The sequence below is a fragment of the Ambystoma mexicanum genome, chromosome 8 (assembly GCF_040938575.1).
Source record: "Ambystoma mexicanum isolate Mex_15411 chromosome 8, UKY_AmexF1_1, whole genome shotgun sequence".
NCBI classification, from domain to species: Eukaryota; Metazoa; Chordata; class Amphibia; order Caudata; family Ambystomatidae; genus Ambystoma; species Ambystoma mexicanum.
Genome location: NC_090929.1, coordinates 709805176 through 709822317, shown reverse-complemented (window position 1 = coordinate 709822317; position 17142 = coordinate 709805176). Strand labels below are relative to the sequence as shown.

The 17142-nt window shown below is 45.0% G+C and overlaps 1 protein-coding gene across 1 annotated transcript in view; it reads left to right on the top strand.

Annotated features, from left to right (window-relative positions):
* The first annotated feature begins 1008 nt into the window (after positions 1 to 1008).
* Positions 1009 to 17142, top strand: part of LOC138472472 (testican-2-like) — a 159363-nt gene continuing 143229 nt past the window's right edge. Inside the window, exon 1 of the mRNA XM_069610677.1 lies at positions 1009 to 1389. Within this exon, the coding sequence (XP_069466778.1) occupies positions 1009 to 1389 (381 nt within the window). The remainder of the gene's footprint in view (positions 1390 to 17142) is intronic.

The following is a 17142-nucleotide window of genomic DNA, read 5'->3' as shown; positions in this document are numbered from 1 at the left end:
CGATAAAACTGAAATCTTGCTACTCGGATCAGACCATAACCTATCTAAACTCACCCCGGACTATGCCTCATTTATCATCGACAATAACACTATTAAGGTTATGCGGGAGTTTAAAACCCTAGGTTTTTACCTCGACTCAGCTCTCACCCTCAAAAAGCAAGTGAACTCCCTCGCCTCCACAGCCACTTACACGTGTAAACTTATACGTGCCGCCAAACCCTTCCTGTCCAGCGCCAGCTGCCTCACCTTGGCCAATGCCCTTGTCATGTCCAGACTCGACTATTGCACGCCTTATATTCAGGTGCTAATAAGGCGGTCACAGATAAACTCCAAAGATTACAAAATAACGCTCTTAGCGCAGCTCTGAACATCCCACGTAGAGAGCATATCTCCAAACACTGGACCAAGGCCCACTGGCTAAAGATAAAGGACAGAATCCTCCTTAAAACCATCTCTCTCACAGCCAAATGCCTCAACAATCCAGCACCCCCCTACCTAGCTGAAAGAATCAACTGGAGACCATCAAACCGATTGACAAGATCTACCATCACCTTCTTACTTGAAGTCCCTAGATTTAAACTTACCACGGCGGGCGGATCAAGCTTCCCAGTTAGAGCTGCACAATCATGGAGCACACTCCCACTTGACCTCAGACGCCCTCTACCTTACACTAGATTTAGATCTAATGCTATCAAATGGCTGCACAATAACGATTTGTAACACTTGTTAAGACAATATTCTTCTGCGTTTACCTATTTCTGATCCTATATGTACTGTTTCACCTGTATCATATGTTGTAAGTTACTCCTGTTTTGTAATAGCCTGTGTCAGGCATTGTAACTAAGTTTCGAGTCTACTTGTATTGTTGCGCCCAGCTGCCCACGGGCTTGGAGCGCATTACCAAATAAATAAACAAACAAACAAACAAACTATTGACCTGGCGCGAGACCTGGTAATGTCCAGGCAGGGCCAAGCAAATTCGAATCATCATATCATCTTTTGGGCGATATGAATGTCCAAATACAGCCCCTCCCAGATATGGAGGGGCTTTGGGACGATTTGAACGAGGCCTGCGATAGACCAGCCTTGGTTCCGCCACTGAATACAGTGTTACCTGTCGGTTGGAGGGCTGTGTCTAAGTTTGGCATGCCACTTTGTTTACAGCAGCCGGCGCTACAGGTTCAGAGTCCTACTGACCTAGTGCTGATGCTCCTTAATACTAGATCCTTGCCAGCACACGTGGCTGAAATCCACCATCTCCTTTCTGACCGTCGCCCCGCTTTGCTCTGCCTCACCGAGACATGGCTCGAGGAGGGCTCTGCTCCGGTCTTGGTGAAGGCAATTCCAGAGGACTATAGAATTATTAGCCTTGACCGGCGCCCACCCCAAGTAGGTGGTGGGGTGGAGGTGATTTTCAAATCTGATTTTATAGTCACACAGCTTAGCTGCCCTCACTCCTTAGTGATGGAGGCTTTGCTGTTGAGATGTGTTATCTCCCCGCTTCTAACCTGCAATTATTTGATTGTCCACCGCCCCCAGGCACCCATGTTGGCTTTCCTGAACCTCTAGTTGATTTGGTGGCTTATCTTCATCTGAAATATACTCACCTTGTTGTGCTGGGTGATTTTAATTTGAAATGTAACTGCCCTAGGGCTCCTGCGCTAGATTTGTTTTTTGCTAGTCTGACTGACCTTGATCTTCAACAGTTGGTAGTGGGACCTACTCACAGGATGGGTAATACTCTGGATCTGGTATTGGCTAATGAAGCCCTGCTAGCCTTTCAATCTGTTGAGCCGGTACTTTGGTCCGACCATTATTTAATGACCTGCATAGTCAAAGTAGGCTGGGTTCAATTGAAACACCCCCCTGCCTCGTGTATGGCAGCGCTGCTGGTGCTCTGCTGACTTGTTGGGTTTTGTCTCACTAGTTAAAGCAAAGTGTCAGAGGTTCCTGCCACCTCTGTTTCTGCACTCTTTCTCTCTGCAAGAAGTAGCTGATGTAATGGGACCTCGGCAGCTTATCCAATCACGTAGGCTTCCTTCGGAACCATGGTTTTCCAAACAGCTAAAAAAAAGCTTGTCTCAAACTTATACAGATTGAGCGCAAATGGTGCATTGCATACGATCCCAATCATAGAGCCCAGTACAAAGTATGCTCAGTTGCATATTTCTCAGCCGTTACTGCAGCTAAGAAATCTTATTTAACCCAGAAAATTGAGGCTGCCTTATGTCAGCCTAAAGTTCATTTTGCAGTGGTCAAATCATTGGCTTCCTCGGAGAAATACACTTCCACGGTTAGTCCTTCTCACGATCATTGTGATTCTTTGTCCCAGTTCTTGGTGTCAAAAATTGAGGCTAGCCACACTACCATCCAAGTGCCTGCCTCGGTTCTTGCTCTGGAGAGGGGATTACCTTGTCCGACTAGCTTGACTGAAGTGAAAGAATGGTCTTCTTTTTCACTCTTCACTGAGGCAATCTACTTCCATACAACACATCAAGTCAGGATCTGTCTTAGACGTGGTTCGATTAGCAGTCATGAAAAATATCTCTCAGGATCTACTAATGGAATTTACGATGCCTATAAATATTTCCTGCCAGTCGGGGGTTATCCTGGCAGAATTTAAGATCGCTATGGTGATTCTCCTTCTGAAAAAACCCTCACTGGACCCATCTCTTCTTTCTAACTTCCATCCTATCTCTCTTTTACCTATTCCTCTGAAGCTCTTGGAGTCTTTGGTATCACTTCTTCTATCCTCATTTCTGGAATCCTCTAAACTTCTGGACCCTGCCCAATCAGGCTTTCGGCCTGGTTGGGGCACTGAAAGTGTCTTGGTATCGGTCTAGGACGACATGCCCAGAATGGTTGATGCAGGTGGGGTGGGTGCCTTGATTCTTTTAGATCTGTCAGCGGCTTTTGACACCATGGACCATCCCACCTTGCTCACTCTCCTGACTCAGATTGATATTTCGGGTCAGGTGCTAGCCTGGTTTTCATTGTTGCTGGCTGATCGCAATCAGGTGCTTTCTCTCCCTCCTTTCTTTTTGGGTTCCTTCCACCTTACCTGTGTGGTTCGCAGGGCTCTGCCTTGTCTCCCATTCTCTTCAACATTTACATCTGGCCTCTGATTTGTCTCATCCGCTCCCTCAGCGTAAGTGCTATTCTTATGCCGACGATACTTAGATCCTGATTCGGTTAGATCTCGATCAGGCTGAGATGTCGTTGTGCCTTCATCAGTGCCTGACGGCCGTTGGTGAGTGGATGAAATGTAATTGGCTGAAGTTGAATGGAGACAAGACAGAGGTGATGATGGGAGGCACCCTTACCCCTCGATCCTGCACTCTGGGTGTCTTCTTTCTGGCCTTCCTCTCTCGGCTCTCTTCCTTTTCCAGTGACTAAGGTGAAGAACCTGGGAGTGATTTTTTCAGCGTCCCTCTCTATGAATGATCATGTATCTGCAGTGTGCAAAGCAAGCAGGCTACTTGCATCTTAAAACACTAAAGAAGGTGCTTCCCATGCTACCGGCCACCCTCCGTCCTCCAGTGGTTGCGGCCATGGTGCTCAGCCGGTTGGATTATTGTAATTCCCTGTAACTTGCACAGCCCAAGGGTTTAGTCCAAAGGCTTCAGCACCTCCAAAGTCTGGCCGCCTGGGTAGCAATGGGGTTATCTTATGGGGCTCACATCTCCCCAGCGTTGCACACCCTGCACTGGCTTCCGGTGTCGCAGCGTATCAAGTTCAAGGTACTTTGTATTGTTGACTGGGAACTGCATGGACTGGGAGCTGAATACCTCCAGACCAAATTCACCCGGTACCTTCCTACCCTCTCTCTGTGTTTGGCTTCAGCTGGGTTGCTGTATGTGCCTACTTTCTGCCGTTCTCGCATTGGTGGTCGGTTGTTTTCAGTTGCTGCTGTTCAAATCTGGAGTGACCTGCGCTGACAGTAAAAATTCTGCCAAATTATTTGGCATTTAGAAGGGCTCTTAAGACATTTCTGTTCTAGTTTACAGCGAATGATGGATGATGGTTTTGTTCCCTCCCTCTCTAGCGCCAAAATACCTTTGAGTGACTGTGCACTGTACAAATTTCAACAACATAACATAATGAGGAGGATACCACGTCCATCAGCGCTAAATTGTGCTACAGCACTACTGGGGCTGGGACTTAGGGCTTACAATGGGCGCTTTCCTAAGGACCAACCACTGAAGCCACCTTTTGTAGGGCATAGTGGCTCCTCGTATATAGATTATATCTTCATATCGATGGAGCAATGGGCCACGCTAAAAGATTTTGAGGATCTGAGCACAGAAGGCAGTGACCATAAACCTTTACTCTTAAAACTAACTAGCCGGGGCGGCTCCCATGAAACCTGTATGAACTGCCCACCAATTAATAGCATGTCAATATGTAGGTGTAGCGAAACAATTAATAAAATGGGCAGATCTTGACCTAAGCCAAGTTAAACCCCAGATCTATGACGCCATCTTGCCCCTAATAAGGCATTGTGTTCAGGCAGATATGGAAGAGATAGAGGTTTTGCCAACATTTATTCAAGTCATTGAGACTATTCAACCTTTTGTCATGAAATCCAGCTAATCTATAAATAAACATGCTACAAAAACCTGTCTTTGGTATGACAAGGACTGTAGGGCAGCGAAGAGTGCTATACTAAATTGCCTAAAAAGCAAACATCATACTGACAAATTAGAGCTTAGATCACTTAGGTCCACATTCAAAACCTTGTTAAATACAAAGGAAGATGCTTTTGTTCAGCAAAAATGCGAAGGCTTACAGGAGGCGGGTGTGATGGGTGACTCACAGACCTTCTGGGGGTTGGTGAGTGGTCTTGATGATGTGTGTGATAGGGGGGTGGTTTCCAAAATAAGTCCCAATTCCTGGATATGATATGATATGACATTTATTTATTTTTATTTATTTATTCATGTTTTATTAGCATACGGTTTCCAAGTGAAACCTTTCAGCTGTTACAATTCGATCAATTGGGAATCATTACAAGATATAAGATATAAAACAATAACACATCAGTTAATCTCTACAGATTAGGTGCAATTCAAATGTGAGCCAAATAACAGTCTTCTTCCTTGCTTCAATTTCCCAAAAGATTATTTTCACAAATTCCAACAAGGCAAATATTAGAGAAATCCTAGTTCCCTGCATCATCTGGGACCAAATGTCCCTCTCCGTTAAGGTTTGGTTGTCAGTGAAGAATGTTCCCATCAGGTACGTTCTGGTGTCCCCAACACCAGGACAGCTCATGATGAGGTGACGCAAAGATTATGATGTGTACTTACAGAGTCTGCAGCGATAGTCTCTAAGTTTCTCAACTTTCCTGACCTCAAGCGTCTCCTTTGTTGGTAACAAGTTAAGGTGTAATCTTAAAAATTGGTTGCTCAAATGATCTGAAGTGAATCTTGTCAAGTAAGGGAGAGTTATGCCTCACCTTCTGAGGTAAATACAGTTCTTCCCATAAAATGTATGACCAGTGACTGCCTCTGGTGTTTCGATCCAGTCCTGGTCATAGAGTTTTCGCTTTACATTCTCAGGATGTTCCCTTAATGATTTTTCTGTCAAGTCTAAGCTCTGCAGTATTCCTTTGCATTTGTCGCTCCATTGTACAAGTGTATGTTCCCTTCTCGCGTGTAATGCCAGACTAAGTAAGGTGAATCCTCCTTCAGATGGTAGTAGCAAGCACTTGCGATAGAACGACAGGGTCTTCCAGACAGTTACTGAGAACATAGAAGTTAAACCCAGCTCTTTCCTGATTATCACTGTAAGCATAGAGTTGGGCAATGAAAGAACATATCTCCAGAAGAAGCCCTCTATTATTGACCAGACTTTCCAAGACAATGAAAGTGAAGCATCTGCCCCGTATGTCAAAATAGTTATGACTTTCATTCAGTAAAAAGTGATGACTGGAACAAGTGAGAATTTGCAGTAACGGAATCTGATCATTTTCGCCTGTGTTGCAAGATTTTTCATTTTGCTTCTCATGTTTACTTCTTTGTGGACGTTAATAGAGCTGTCGTTTATTGACATTCCCAAGTACGTAAACGAAGTTATTTCTGGAATCTTTGAACCTTCTATGAACCAGCCAGTGGACATTGCTACTCTTCCTGATTTCCTACCAAGTGTTAAAATGCTAGATTTTAATGTGTTTATCCGCAAATCATTTGCTGATAGGCAGGATGCGAGTGTGTCTAGTTGTCATTGCAGGCCGATCGGAGTTTGGTCCATAATCACCACGTCATCTGCATTCAGAAGGCTGCTTTCTGGTATTCCAGATAGGTGTGGTGGAAAGCTCCTGATATTTTTAAATATGTCTTCCACATACAAAATATACAAGTTGAAGATCACCGGTGCCACGCAAAAACCTTGTTTAAGGCCCATTATTGTGGTGATGGGATCCATCAAGTCACAATTTATGCAACCTTATTCGGATTGAAGTGTCCATTTGGAGTGCCTCTATGGCTTCACATAGATCATTCGGGCATCACCAGGTTTTTAATTTGGACCACAAGGTTGAGCGATTCACTGAGTCAAAGGCCTGTGACACGTCTACTGATGCCAAGTAAACTTTTTTGCTGTTATGGCATTTATAAAAGGACTACCAAGGGCTCTATGGTATGCATGGGGGCATAGGTGATCAGGCTATAGTCCAGGTTTGCCAGGACAATCGGAAACAACAGCAGGCCCATTCAACTGGAACTGAGGGAAGTTTGCAATGCGATTGAGACCCAGAAGTGGGGCAAGGCTCCAGGACCAGACCTCATCCCTATAGATCTATTTAAAGAGGAGGTCTTGGTTTTGGGGCCAATGCTATGGCTCCTCTTCAATGCATGCCTGAGACAAAACAGGGTCCTGCCCTCCAGGAGAATGGCCATTATAATCCTGATCTATAAGAAGGGAACGAGGGAGTGAGGGAGGAGCCATTTCATTTTAGTCGAATATCCCTGCTGTGTGGGCTTGGGAGGTTTTTGCGAAAGCAATATGTGCACATTTGCAGGAATAGGTACAGCAAAATGAGATCATTGACCATCTACAAGCTGGATTTCAACCCAGAATTACTATGATATGATATGGCATTCATAACGCGCCTATACACAAGTGTTTCAAGGCACGCCAAAGCAAGGGAGGGGGAACAGGTGGAAAACAGAGACAACAATCTTACTAGGCCATGTGACATTGAGATTGCGCAAGTGCAGGGGAGGAGGAGAAGTGCGGGGGATAGGGGAGTGGGCAGTAGAGTACAAAGGATAGACCAGGCATTCCACCTGCATATCATAACGCAGAAGTACACGGTCCTGAGGAAGATGAAGTTTACTCCGCCTTCTCCGATCTCGGGACCACGTTTGACTCCGTGTCAAGACCAGCCCTCTGGAAATTATTTGAAAAAAGGGGCATTCCAGCTGGTCTCCTGCGGATAATTATCCAGTTATACTCTGATAATACAGCCTCTGTCTGATGGGGGGTGGGTGGAGAACTCACTGACCCCTTTGAAGTTCTGAGAGGGCTATGGTAGGGATGTATCCTTGCCCCCCCTCCTATTTCTGCTATACATTAATGAGGTGGTAAGGCATGTCAGAAGGAATTGCCAAGACCCCCTAAACTGGGATTGGAGATCTGCCCACTGCTGCTTTTTGCTGACAACACAGTTATACTAGCATCACCAGAAGGCCTTAGGATTACCCTAGAGTCCTTCATAGATAAACGCTCTGAGCTGTGTCTGGAGATGAACATGGCAAAAAGTAAGGGTTTGATTTTTCGTCCAAAGTTAAACAAATTTAACAAAATGGGGCTGCTCCTTAAGAATACTCATCTCAAGCAAGTCCAAGTATATGTTTACTTAGGTATTAGGTTTAATGACCAAGGGAACTGGCCCCTCCAAGTGGGCAAATCTAGCCTGCAGTTAGAAAAATATGGGGGGGGCGATAGCAAGATTTTCTTGTTCCCATGGGAAAGGCTTGATTTTGCCTGCAATTAAAAGGTTTTTAACCCAGGCCAAAGCTGCTGCCATGTATGGGGCTGAGATTTGGGTCCACGCAGATTGTAATAAACTGGGGTTGACGGAAAGAGCTACTCTAAAGACACTCCTGGGGCTCCACAAGTGGTCCCCAAGCATCCCAATATATCTGGACATGGGACTTAGACCCATACAGAGAGAGGCCTGCTATAGACCAGCATTTTTCTGGCTGAGGCTTTGGTCAGCTCCGGAGGTGCAAAGATATCAAGAAGCAGTACTGCAGCATCCTGGAGACTGAAGGAGGGTGATTCCTGGCATGGTTCCAGCAAGTGAAAAAATTACTGGGGCAGTTGGGACTGTCACACGTATGGCGGAACACGCACGGAATCACCCGGGGAGATGGTATAAAAGCAAAAAACATTGCTGGATCACTCACTATTGATATGATATGATATGGCATTTGTAACGCGCCTATACACAAGTGTTTCAAGGCGCGACGAGGCAGGGAAGGGGGAACAAGGGGAGACAGACAACGATCCTACTAGGCCAGGTGTCATTCAGATCGCGCAAGTGCATGGGTAGGGGGGACGGGAAAAGTGCGAGGGGGAAAGGGAGAGGGGAAAGTGCAGTACAGGGTTAGTAACGAACAAGATAAATAATAAGGGCCAGCTGGTGGCAAGTGCAAGATAAGTGCAGACAATTGCTGGGAAGGGGGGCTGTAGGGATACAGAGACAGTCCCGCATTGCAGGGGTTTGTCAAGAAGGCAGTGCAGGGGAGAGTGGCTGGGCCAAGGACCGAGAATTGAATGAGTGCATGCACCTGGCAGGGGCCCCTTCCTACCTGGCCAGTAAGACACACCAGGGGTCTGAACCCTATCTAGACAAGATCAGGCCCTCATTCTCCCGGAATCTCTATTTTAGGTTCAGAGTTTCCTAATTGAATTTGGCCTGTGTTACAAAGAAGTGGATCCCAAACGGCAATGGCTCTGCCCAGTGTGTGCTCTAGCAGAGGAGTCGCTGTCACATTTCCTCTTCTTTTGCGACGGCTATTGTGTTGCTTGACGCAAGCTTTTAATCCTGCTCTTGAATACAAATGACATCCACAATATAGGCGTAGCTCTCCGGTTTATGAAAAAATGGGATGAAATCAAAGTCGTATATTGTGTGGTAACCTATTTTAGCCCAGCCTGGCGGACTAGGGCTAAAATGATAAAAGAGGGTGGTTTGGGGTTATGAACAACAAAGGGGTCAAACAGCAAACCTTGAGCTGGAGGCCTCCTGTGATTTTACTTGGCACCTGATGTACTTTTTATAGCTTATGGTAAACTGGTCGCATGTGTAATTTTGGCAAGATGACATTTAGTCGAATAAAAGCCTTCTGAACTGCAATACAGACAATATCGTTTGTGAATTCACTGCACTTGTGTGCCCACACACCCACACCCGTTGTGGTAACGGAACATGCTCCAATGTCTGTGTGGAATCTGGAAAAAATAGAATCCTTCACATTTTCCAGATTGTGACAGTCACACTGTCAAGCACAAGCAATGCACAAACACGCAAGGGGATTTAAGTGGGGTAACCTATGGCATCCTCCAAAACATTAAAACTCACCAAACACATGCCTTAACTCCATGTATTATATAGAATGCCCAGCAAAATGCCAACTGCTAGATCCAACCATGGTTGGGACATTATCAAGGATGTTCTGCACCCTCTTTAATTTGGGTGATGCTTCCCTACTGCTCGCACAACTACTACTAGTTAATGAACTACGACATAAACGTATCTCCTGAAACAACGGCTGACTTGCGCATGGATCCGTGAATCACACTAGGCGGGTATTTATTTTCCTAGGGGGTCTTATTGTCAAAAGTGGGGACCGCCAACGCCACAGTGATACTTCAGGGAGGTCTGATCAATGGAATCTTGCAGATCCTCAAGAGTGATCTGTGGGATCTAGCAAGAGTCAGAGGTACTGCAGGAGCTTACTCAGCCATCATCTTCAGATGGCCATTTGTTAATCAGTTGTCCGTGTGAGTTTCATGTACAGCTAGCAGCAGACTGACTGGAGGGGGAATGGAAAAATTCGGCATGGGAGAAATTATCTCTCAACTAGCTAAGGTCCTGGGTAAGTCACAACACTAATTAAATGCAGCTTAACATGAATACTTTAAAAATAAGGTTTGGCTCTTTGGAATGAGAAGTAAGCTTTGGGGAAATTATTCAGGTACATTCTAAGGAGGTGTTGGCTTAGGGGTGAATGAATAGTCATTGTAGCAGTACAAAATGACTTTACACGGACTTTGCACTGCAATAATATACTTTTACACTTATATAGATACTAGGACCATAGAAATTGTTGTGTTAAGACAATGAGGCAGGACAGTGCATAGAATATTGTACTTCGAATGCCTGCAGCTCCTTTCAAATCGCACACAGACCCCTTCTTTTCACCATGGTCTCCAGGCACCACTATGGGAACAGCAGCGCTCGCGTTGATGATAGCTCAGGGGCAACGTGCTCGTCTTGGAAGCAAGATGATGCAGAGCAACACAAGTTCGATCCGCGGGTTTGTGTTTCAAACCGCGGGGTATTAAGTGCGTAATAAATAACAGATTATGTTATATTCTGCTTACTTCCTGACTGATGTCACTCTCATCAATCTTTTCCAGCCCCTTTAGTGGAAAACCGAGTTGCCCTGCTGACACCAACTGTGGGTGACAGCCTTTGCCACCTGAACCTGCGTATTCAATAAACGCTCCGTGAAACCCTGTTAGAACTCCAAGGATCTGCATGGTGGCCAATCTCTGGCTAGTCTCTCTCCTTTCCATGCCTCCATCATGCCTGTTTCTACACCTCAATCCTCAACCCTTCATCGATAGCTCACCAAGCCGGGCATCAACGTGGGCCAACCTGGATCTTGGTGCACCTCTATGGCGAGGCTGGTCAGAGGGGTGACCACTGCATATATCATCTCTCCAGGTGGACCCCTGAGCTTCACGGAGGGCGTCATGCGTGCCCACCATCACCACGCAGGCATCCTGTACAGGGTTCCAACATTTTCGGGGAAACAGGCAGTATTCTGACATTGGCGCAGAAGCGCTCCTGGCAACTACTCAATCTGCGAGCATCATTATCTCCAGCCCCCTGCGCAGTTGCCTGTATTATCTGATACTGCGCTGTCATGGGAACGGGACTACATTCTTGGGTCAATTAATGAGCTGTTCTCATCCCTGATCTCAGTTAGGCATTATTTAAGTGACATACATTGTGAATAGATTTCTCAGCTGATATAAGTAATTAGTTGGTTCTAGGTTGTGCTTCTTCTAGTATTTACTAATGAACTGTTTTGCACTTTAATGTGTCTGTTCACATTTTGCAATGTTATCAGGTGCTATCTTGTCAAAGCCTTATGTCATCCCAAAGAGGATCTGTAATAGCAACCTGGGAGGGCCAATAAACCAATGCCCCTAATTACCCATAATGCTTAATGTATTCTATAAGGTGGCAACAGACCCATCGTGTCTTTAAGCCCCTGCAACATTCTGAGCTAAACGAATGGGCCTCTCACATGGATGACTCTACCGCTGACTTACTCGTGTAACACAGAGGTAGTATGGGTTGATGTGAGGATTTTGCAGAACCGGAAGTATATCTTTGAAGGTGACACTAACAGCACCCCAGAGGAGGGTTTACAAAAATCCAACTTGCATGCAACAGAAGACTAATAGCTGCCACTTTTCGCTACCTCTTTAGGCCGTGGGATGGTACCCGTAGGTTCTATATGTACCAAGTCACTTAAAATCCTGGAATGCTGGTATTTCTTTATTGTGTATTTGGTTAAAAATAAACCTTAAACACAGCTTTATAAAAACCAAATACAAAATAAACAGTTATGCTCTACAATTGTAAAATCAAAAAAACATTATTAATATTCCAAGTTCTTCTGGTGAGTCCATTACTCGACTTCAGGCCCAACAGGCCTTTCCACTCAATGAAATACAAAATACATATTCCATATTGCCCTTCCTGACTTAAACCAGTGTATGTTACTGGCTGCCAAGATCCCCTTCCATCAACAGCCTCACACCCTCCCGCCAGACATAGCACCTTGCACCAGTTATAACCAATGAGTTTGCTACATATATTTTTTCTACCTAGTGATATGGATTTGACAACTAGCCTATTACAATTAGCCACCTAGATCACCCGAGATCACACAAGGAGCTGTTTCCGCTCATGAGCTGTTGTCTAGATTAATGAGCTGCCCAAGTTCATGAAATGATTCATGGATTGTCACAAGCCCCACCCCCTCCTAAACAGATTACTTGGATGATTCATGCAGTTATCTGCCCTTGGTCCTGAACTGACGCATTGTATTACATCGTTTTAGTAATGTGCTGGTCTTGGTCCTCAACCACTCAGATTTCATGAGCTTCTTAACTAGTTGGTGCATTTCTTAGCTAAGCAGCTTCCCCACTGCCTGAATTCTGGGATTATTTATGTAATGAGCTGTACTTTTTTGAGTTATTTAAGTATTCAGTTTAGTGAGTGTGTGAGTTATTGAGTGGGTGAGTGAGTGATTGAGCGAACACACTCATGTGGCCGATTAAGTTGCACTTCATGGTGGTAGCCTAGGTCATGAGCTGATATTTTTGATTATTAATGCAATGGACTGAGTGGGAAGGTCCTAGTTCACCCCTTCTAGTCGAGTTGCACTGAGTGGCAGTGTTGCTGTATTCATTGTCGCACAAACAGGAACGTGAGTAAAAGGTGTGGTGGATCTGTCTAAAACTGCAGAGTTGGATCCATGAACTGGAACTCCCATTTTTCTACTTGCCTATTGTGTGATCTTGGGCAAATCCCTATTCCTCTGCATTTCAGTTACTCAACTGCACATTGTGAACGCATAGAAGGATGGGCCCCAAGCTCTTCCATGAGCTCTGAGGATGTAATTAAATACCAAAGGATGCTTAACTTTGCTTTGTAAAGGCTTAACATGATTATATTAAAATAGGGTTATCACATATTGCTTAATTACTTCCTTACACCGCTTCACGTCCGTAGAGGAGTGAAGAAGAGAGGGAAGCAGGGGAGATGCTGGGAGTGAAATGAAACAGGTGGGGCCCAAGGCAGAGGAGATCTAGCCACGTGAGTGTCTCCCTTTCCCGCCACAGTGTCTTCAGACACACTTTTCCTGTTTCCAGCCCGCCTCCTCAATGGACACAACGGAGCCCAGAGCTACGTGAGTAGGAAAGAGACGCCCCCTCATTTCCCTGGGCAACCGGGCTTCTGGGAGGAGGACGCATCAGGGTGCCAGGAGGACATGCCAGGACATTCTTGATGCCCAGGACAGCCAGGCCCAGGCCCCAGAGCCCGCGCCCTGCGCATAGGCTGACGTTACATTGATCGGTGGATGCAGACTGTTTTGTATTGTGGATCGGGGAAGAAATATCAAGCGGGATAAAAATGACCTAGACAACTTCCTGGTACTGGTCCAATGAAAAACGTGCAGATCTACCCCTAAAAATGAATCACACAATGCACACTATTGACTGTCGCACTATAGTGCTATAACTTAGGAAGCCCATCCTAATTGAAACCTAATATTGTGAATGTCTGACACTGCGGCTGGTCCGCAGAATAACATTTATTCATCTGAAAGCAACGTGAATTCAATCATCTCATCCCTGTCCAAGCCCGTCCCTATGCTAATTCATTCTTTGCTATTCAACGAGTAATCCGCATTCCCTCGGCGCCCGCAATGCAATTATTCCAAGTTGTAAATTCTGCTAAAAGAGCAGCGCATAGAACAGCGAGATTTACTCACAATCCGTCTAAATTAAAACCCGGGAACGGAGAAACCCGACGGCCAGTGCATTCTAATTAAGTTCGCGGCGGTGCCTCCTGATGCATTGGCTCCTCCGATGAACTGTGTGTCTACTTTTCATACAGTTTGGATGGCAGGCTGCAATGGCAGGCTGCAGAGGAGATTATTTTGCCTGCTCCATCTGTGCTGCTTACGGACAGTGGCACTTTTTTCTAGGTGGAACTTTTTATAAGTATTTTCCATAGCAGGAACACAAGGACAGCATTATCTTTTTAATGTATGTATGTATGTATGTATGTATGTATGTATGTATGTATTTATTTATTTATTTATTTATTATTGTGTTTAACTGTGTTTTAACAGTTTTTACTAATGTTATTCTCTTTGATGTTTCATTTTTGCCTTTTAAAATGAATTTTTAATTCCAAAGTTCCAAGCCTCAATTAGTTTGAGTTTATTTTTGATGAAGTGTGTTCAAATCCAGGCTCTCCAAAAAGTTTCCAATCGCAATTACCGGTTTTCGATTTAAACCATCCATCAAACAAGCCCACCAATAATCTTCATGCAGCATGCAGAAATACGAGTTTAAGTGAGCTAGATGAGTTTTCCTGTTGGAGACAAGTGCCAGCCACTTAAGGATGAGGTGCTTCAGGTTTTCAATTGAATATGGGTCTGAGCAAAAGCGACATGAGATTGCGTCTGTCTTGTTCCAGCTTCCCAGGATTTCATTTGTTTTTAAGGTGTTTAACCTTGCTCTCAGGAAAGTGGAGCAGATTTTCTTGTTTGGAAATTTTGATAGCTGAGAAGCTCGTTCAGTTTTTGGGCATAAGGCGGTTGGTGTACGATGCACTTGTAGCTCATGGCCTTGGTCAAGGTATTACACCAATCGGTTTCTTTAAATTTCTTTGCAGTTTGTGTTGGATTTGTCAGAAGTTCCTCTTCTGAACTTCCTATTTCTCCCAGGATTGCCCGATTTTTGTTCGTCAAATTTGTCAACATTTTGTTGGATCATTTCTCTATTTCTTCATGGATAAGTACAAAGGTTTTGTCTTTGGAAGATCTTATTTTCCTGTATAACATTAGGCCGTTGAGATCAACAGTTCCCTTGAGAGATGTGAGACTTAGCTCTCTTCTGATCAGAGCCACCGGAGTAGATGGAGGGAGGCGTAGCAGTTTTCTCCATAGTGGTCCTTCCAGTTTATTCCAGATGTTATCAGGTATCATCGGCATTGCTTCTGCCCCACAGGTAAGTGCTGGAACCACTTTAGCTTTGTAGAATGTAATTGCCGCTTTCAGCAACAAACGCCCGAACTTCTTGTCCATTAATATTGTTTGATTGGTCAAACCTTTGTTTTTAAGGTTCAGGGTTTCTTGCATCGGTAGTTCATGTAGTTGGTTACTGAAGGTGACTACCAGGAATCTTAAGGTTCCAACTTTTTCTAGCCACTCTTTTGCTAGAAACCATGCGCCCGGATCTTTTCGCCTCGTAGATTTGTCCAGACACATAACTTTGGTCTTTTCTGTATTACTCTCCAAGTCATTGGTCTTGAGGTATTCATCTAGGTTGTCCAACTTTCTCTGTAGACCGATCTTGGTTTGGTCGATTAGGATGATATCATCCGCATAGATCAACCTGCTTATTTATTTGGTACAGTGCAGATGTCACTTTGCAGCCATTTAAGGGCACTCCTCTACACAGACATTGAGACGGAGGAGCGTCAGGCCTTGTTGCAATAGGCTTGGTGAATTATTCGATTGTTTAAGACACGAAGAGTGATTGCTGAAAGGTTTTAAATAAATCATAGCCACTGGCATTGCTCGGGCCACTCTCATCCATTACTTTTCAGCCTGCCAAGCCATTAAACAAGTGGATAGGCCAAAGTCATTTCAGGTTTAAGACGGAAAACCGGGCAGCCAACAACATAAACAAAGGACTACCCCTTTATCCCTCACAGCCTTCGCCGCAACACGCCTCAAATCTCAAACTATTTCTAGCACTGCTCATCTATATAAATGAGAATGTCAATTGTGCGATTTTGGCTGCGACAGCATGCAAATTAGAAGGGAGCATTTGCTCTGACTGATATTGCAGGTCTTGCTGTTAATTCGTTTCCGACCCTGTCTCTTTGGCACAATCAGTTAATGCGATTTGCTGGTACCTTAAAGTTTGGGGATTCAAGCCCATCCTGTGATGGTGAAATTATGAAAGCGTTATGATGTTAATTTAGTTCATAACTGTTGCAGGTGAAGTTGTCAACCTCCCTTTCCCCAAAACCTGGAATGACACCTCCCCTTTCCCTAAAACCGGGGCTTTTAAATGAAAAAACTCTCGGGTGAGGGGGTGAGAGCCCAATTCCGAGGTAGTCACGGCAAAACAGGGACATCTGGTTGCCCTAGCTAAATCCCATACCCTCCGCAGGAGACAACAACCAACCCCACCCATCACTCTCAGCTTTTGCACTTCCTTCCTGATCGGCATTCGAATTGTGTGCTTCAAAGGGTGGGAACAAGTCACACATCAGGGATACCACTAAGCTATCCCCGAACATCTATGCGCTTCCAATGCTTACAGGGTGCCCTCTGCCTTTGTGCTTGTGTTTCCATGATCTAAAGTCTTCACATGATCCCATTGTTGCACGCACAGGCCGTGTTTTATGAATTTGCAACCATTTGAGTGCTAGCGCCTTACTTGAGGCCTAGCTTTTCCACCTCAAGAGCCTTTCTCTACAAATGAAGTGAATGGTCTCCATCTGCAATCTCACTTGCCAAAGAGTCTTGGTTTCAAACTTCTAGGTTTCTCCCTGTGAGTATCAGGACTCTCTTTGAACTCCCTCACCTATATGATATGATATGGCATTTATAACACGCCTGTACACAAGTGTGTACACAAACCTACTTCCTGGTACCATCAGCAGGCTGGATGGCTGACGATGCAAAACAGGCCCAGATGTACATTTCTTCTCCTGGTTCACAAATCTATCCTAAGTAGGGCACCACCATATCTATCCTCCTCTATCCAAATCTACAAGGCTTCTTGTAATCTCTGCTCGGCCTTCTCGACTACACTTGTGGAACCTTGCCCTCCCTGTTCTTCCCCTTGCTTCCGCTCTTTGCCTCTTCTTGCTCCACTTGCAAGGAAATCTCTTCCCTTGGTCCTCCGAGAAACAGTCCACACTTGTTCAAAACCAAACTAAAAGCCTATCTCCTTGCCTCTGAGTCACAGTCTTCATCTACCACTCATCTGCCTTCTAGCTAACATTTTTCCCTTGCCGCTAACCGGCCTCTGTTACTCACTTTCTCTGCCTCCACACTAGTGCTTCATCCATCAAGG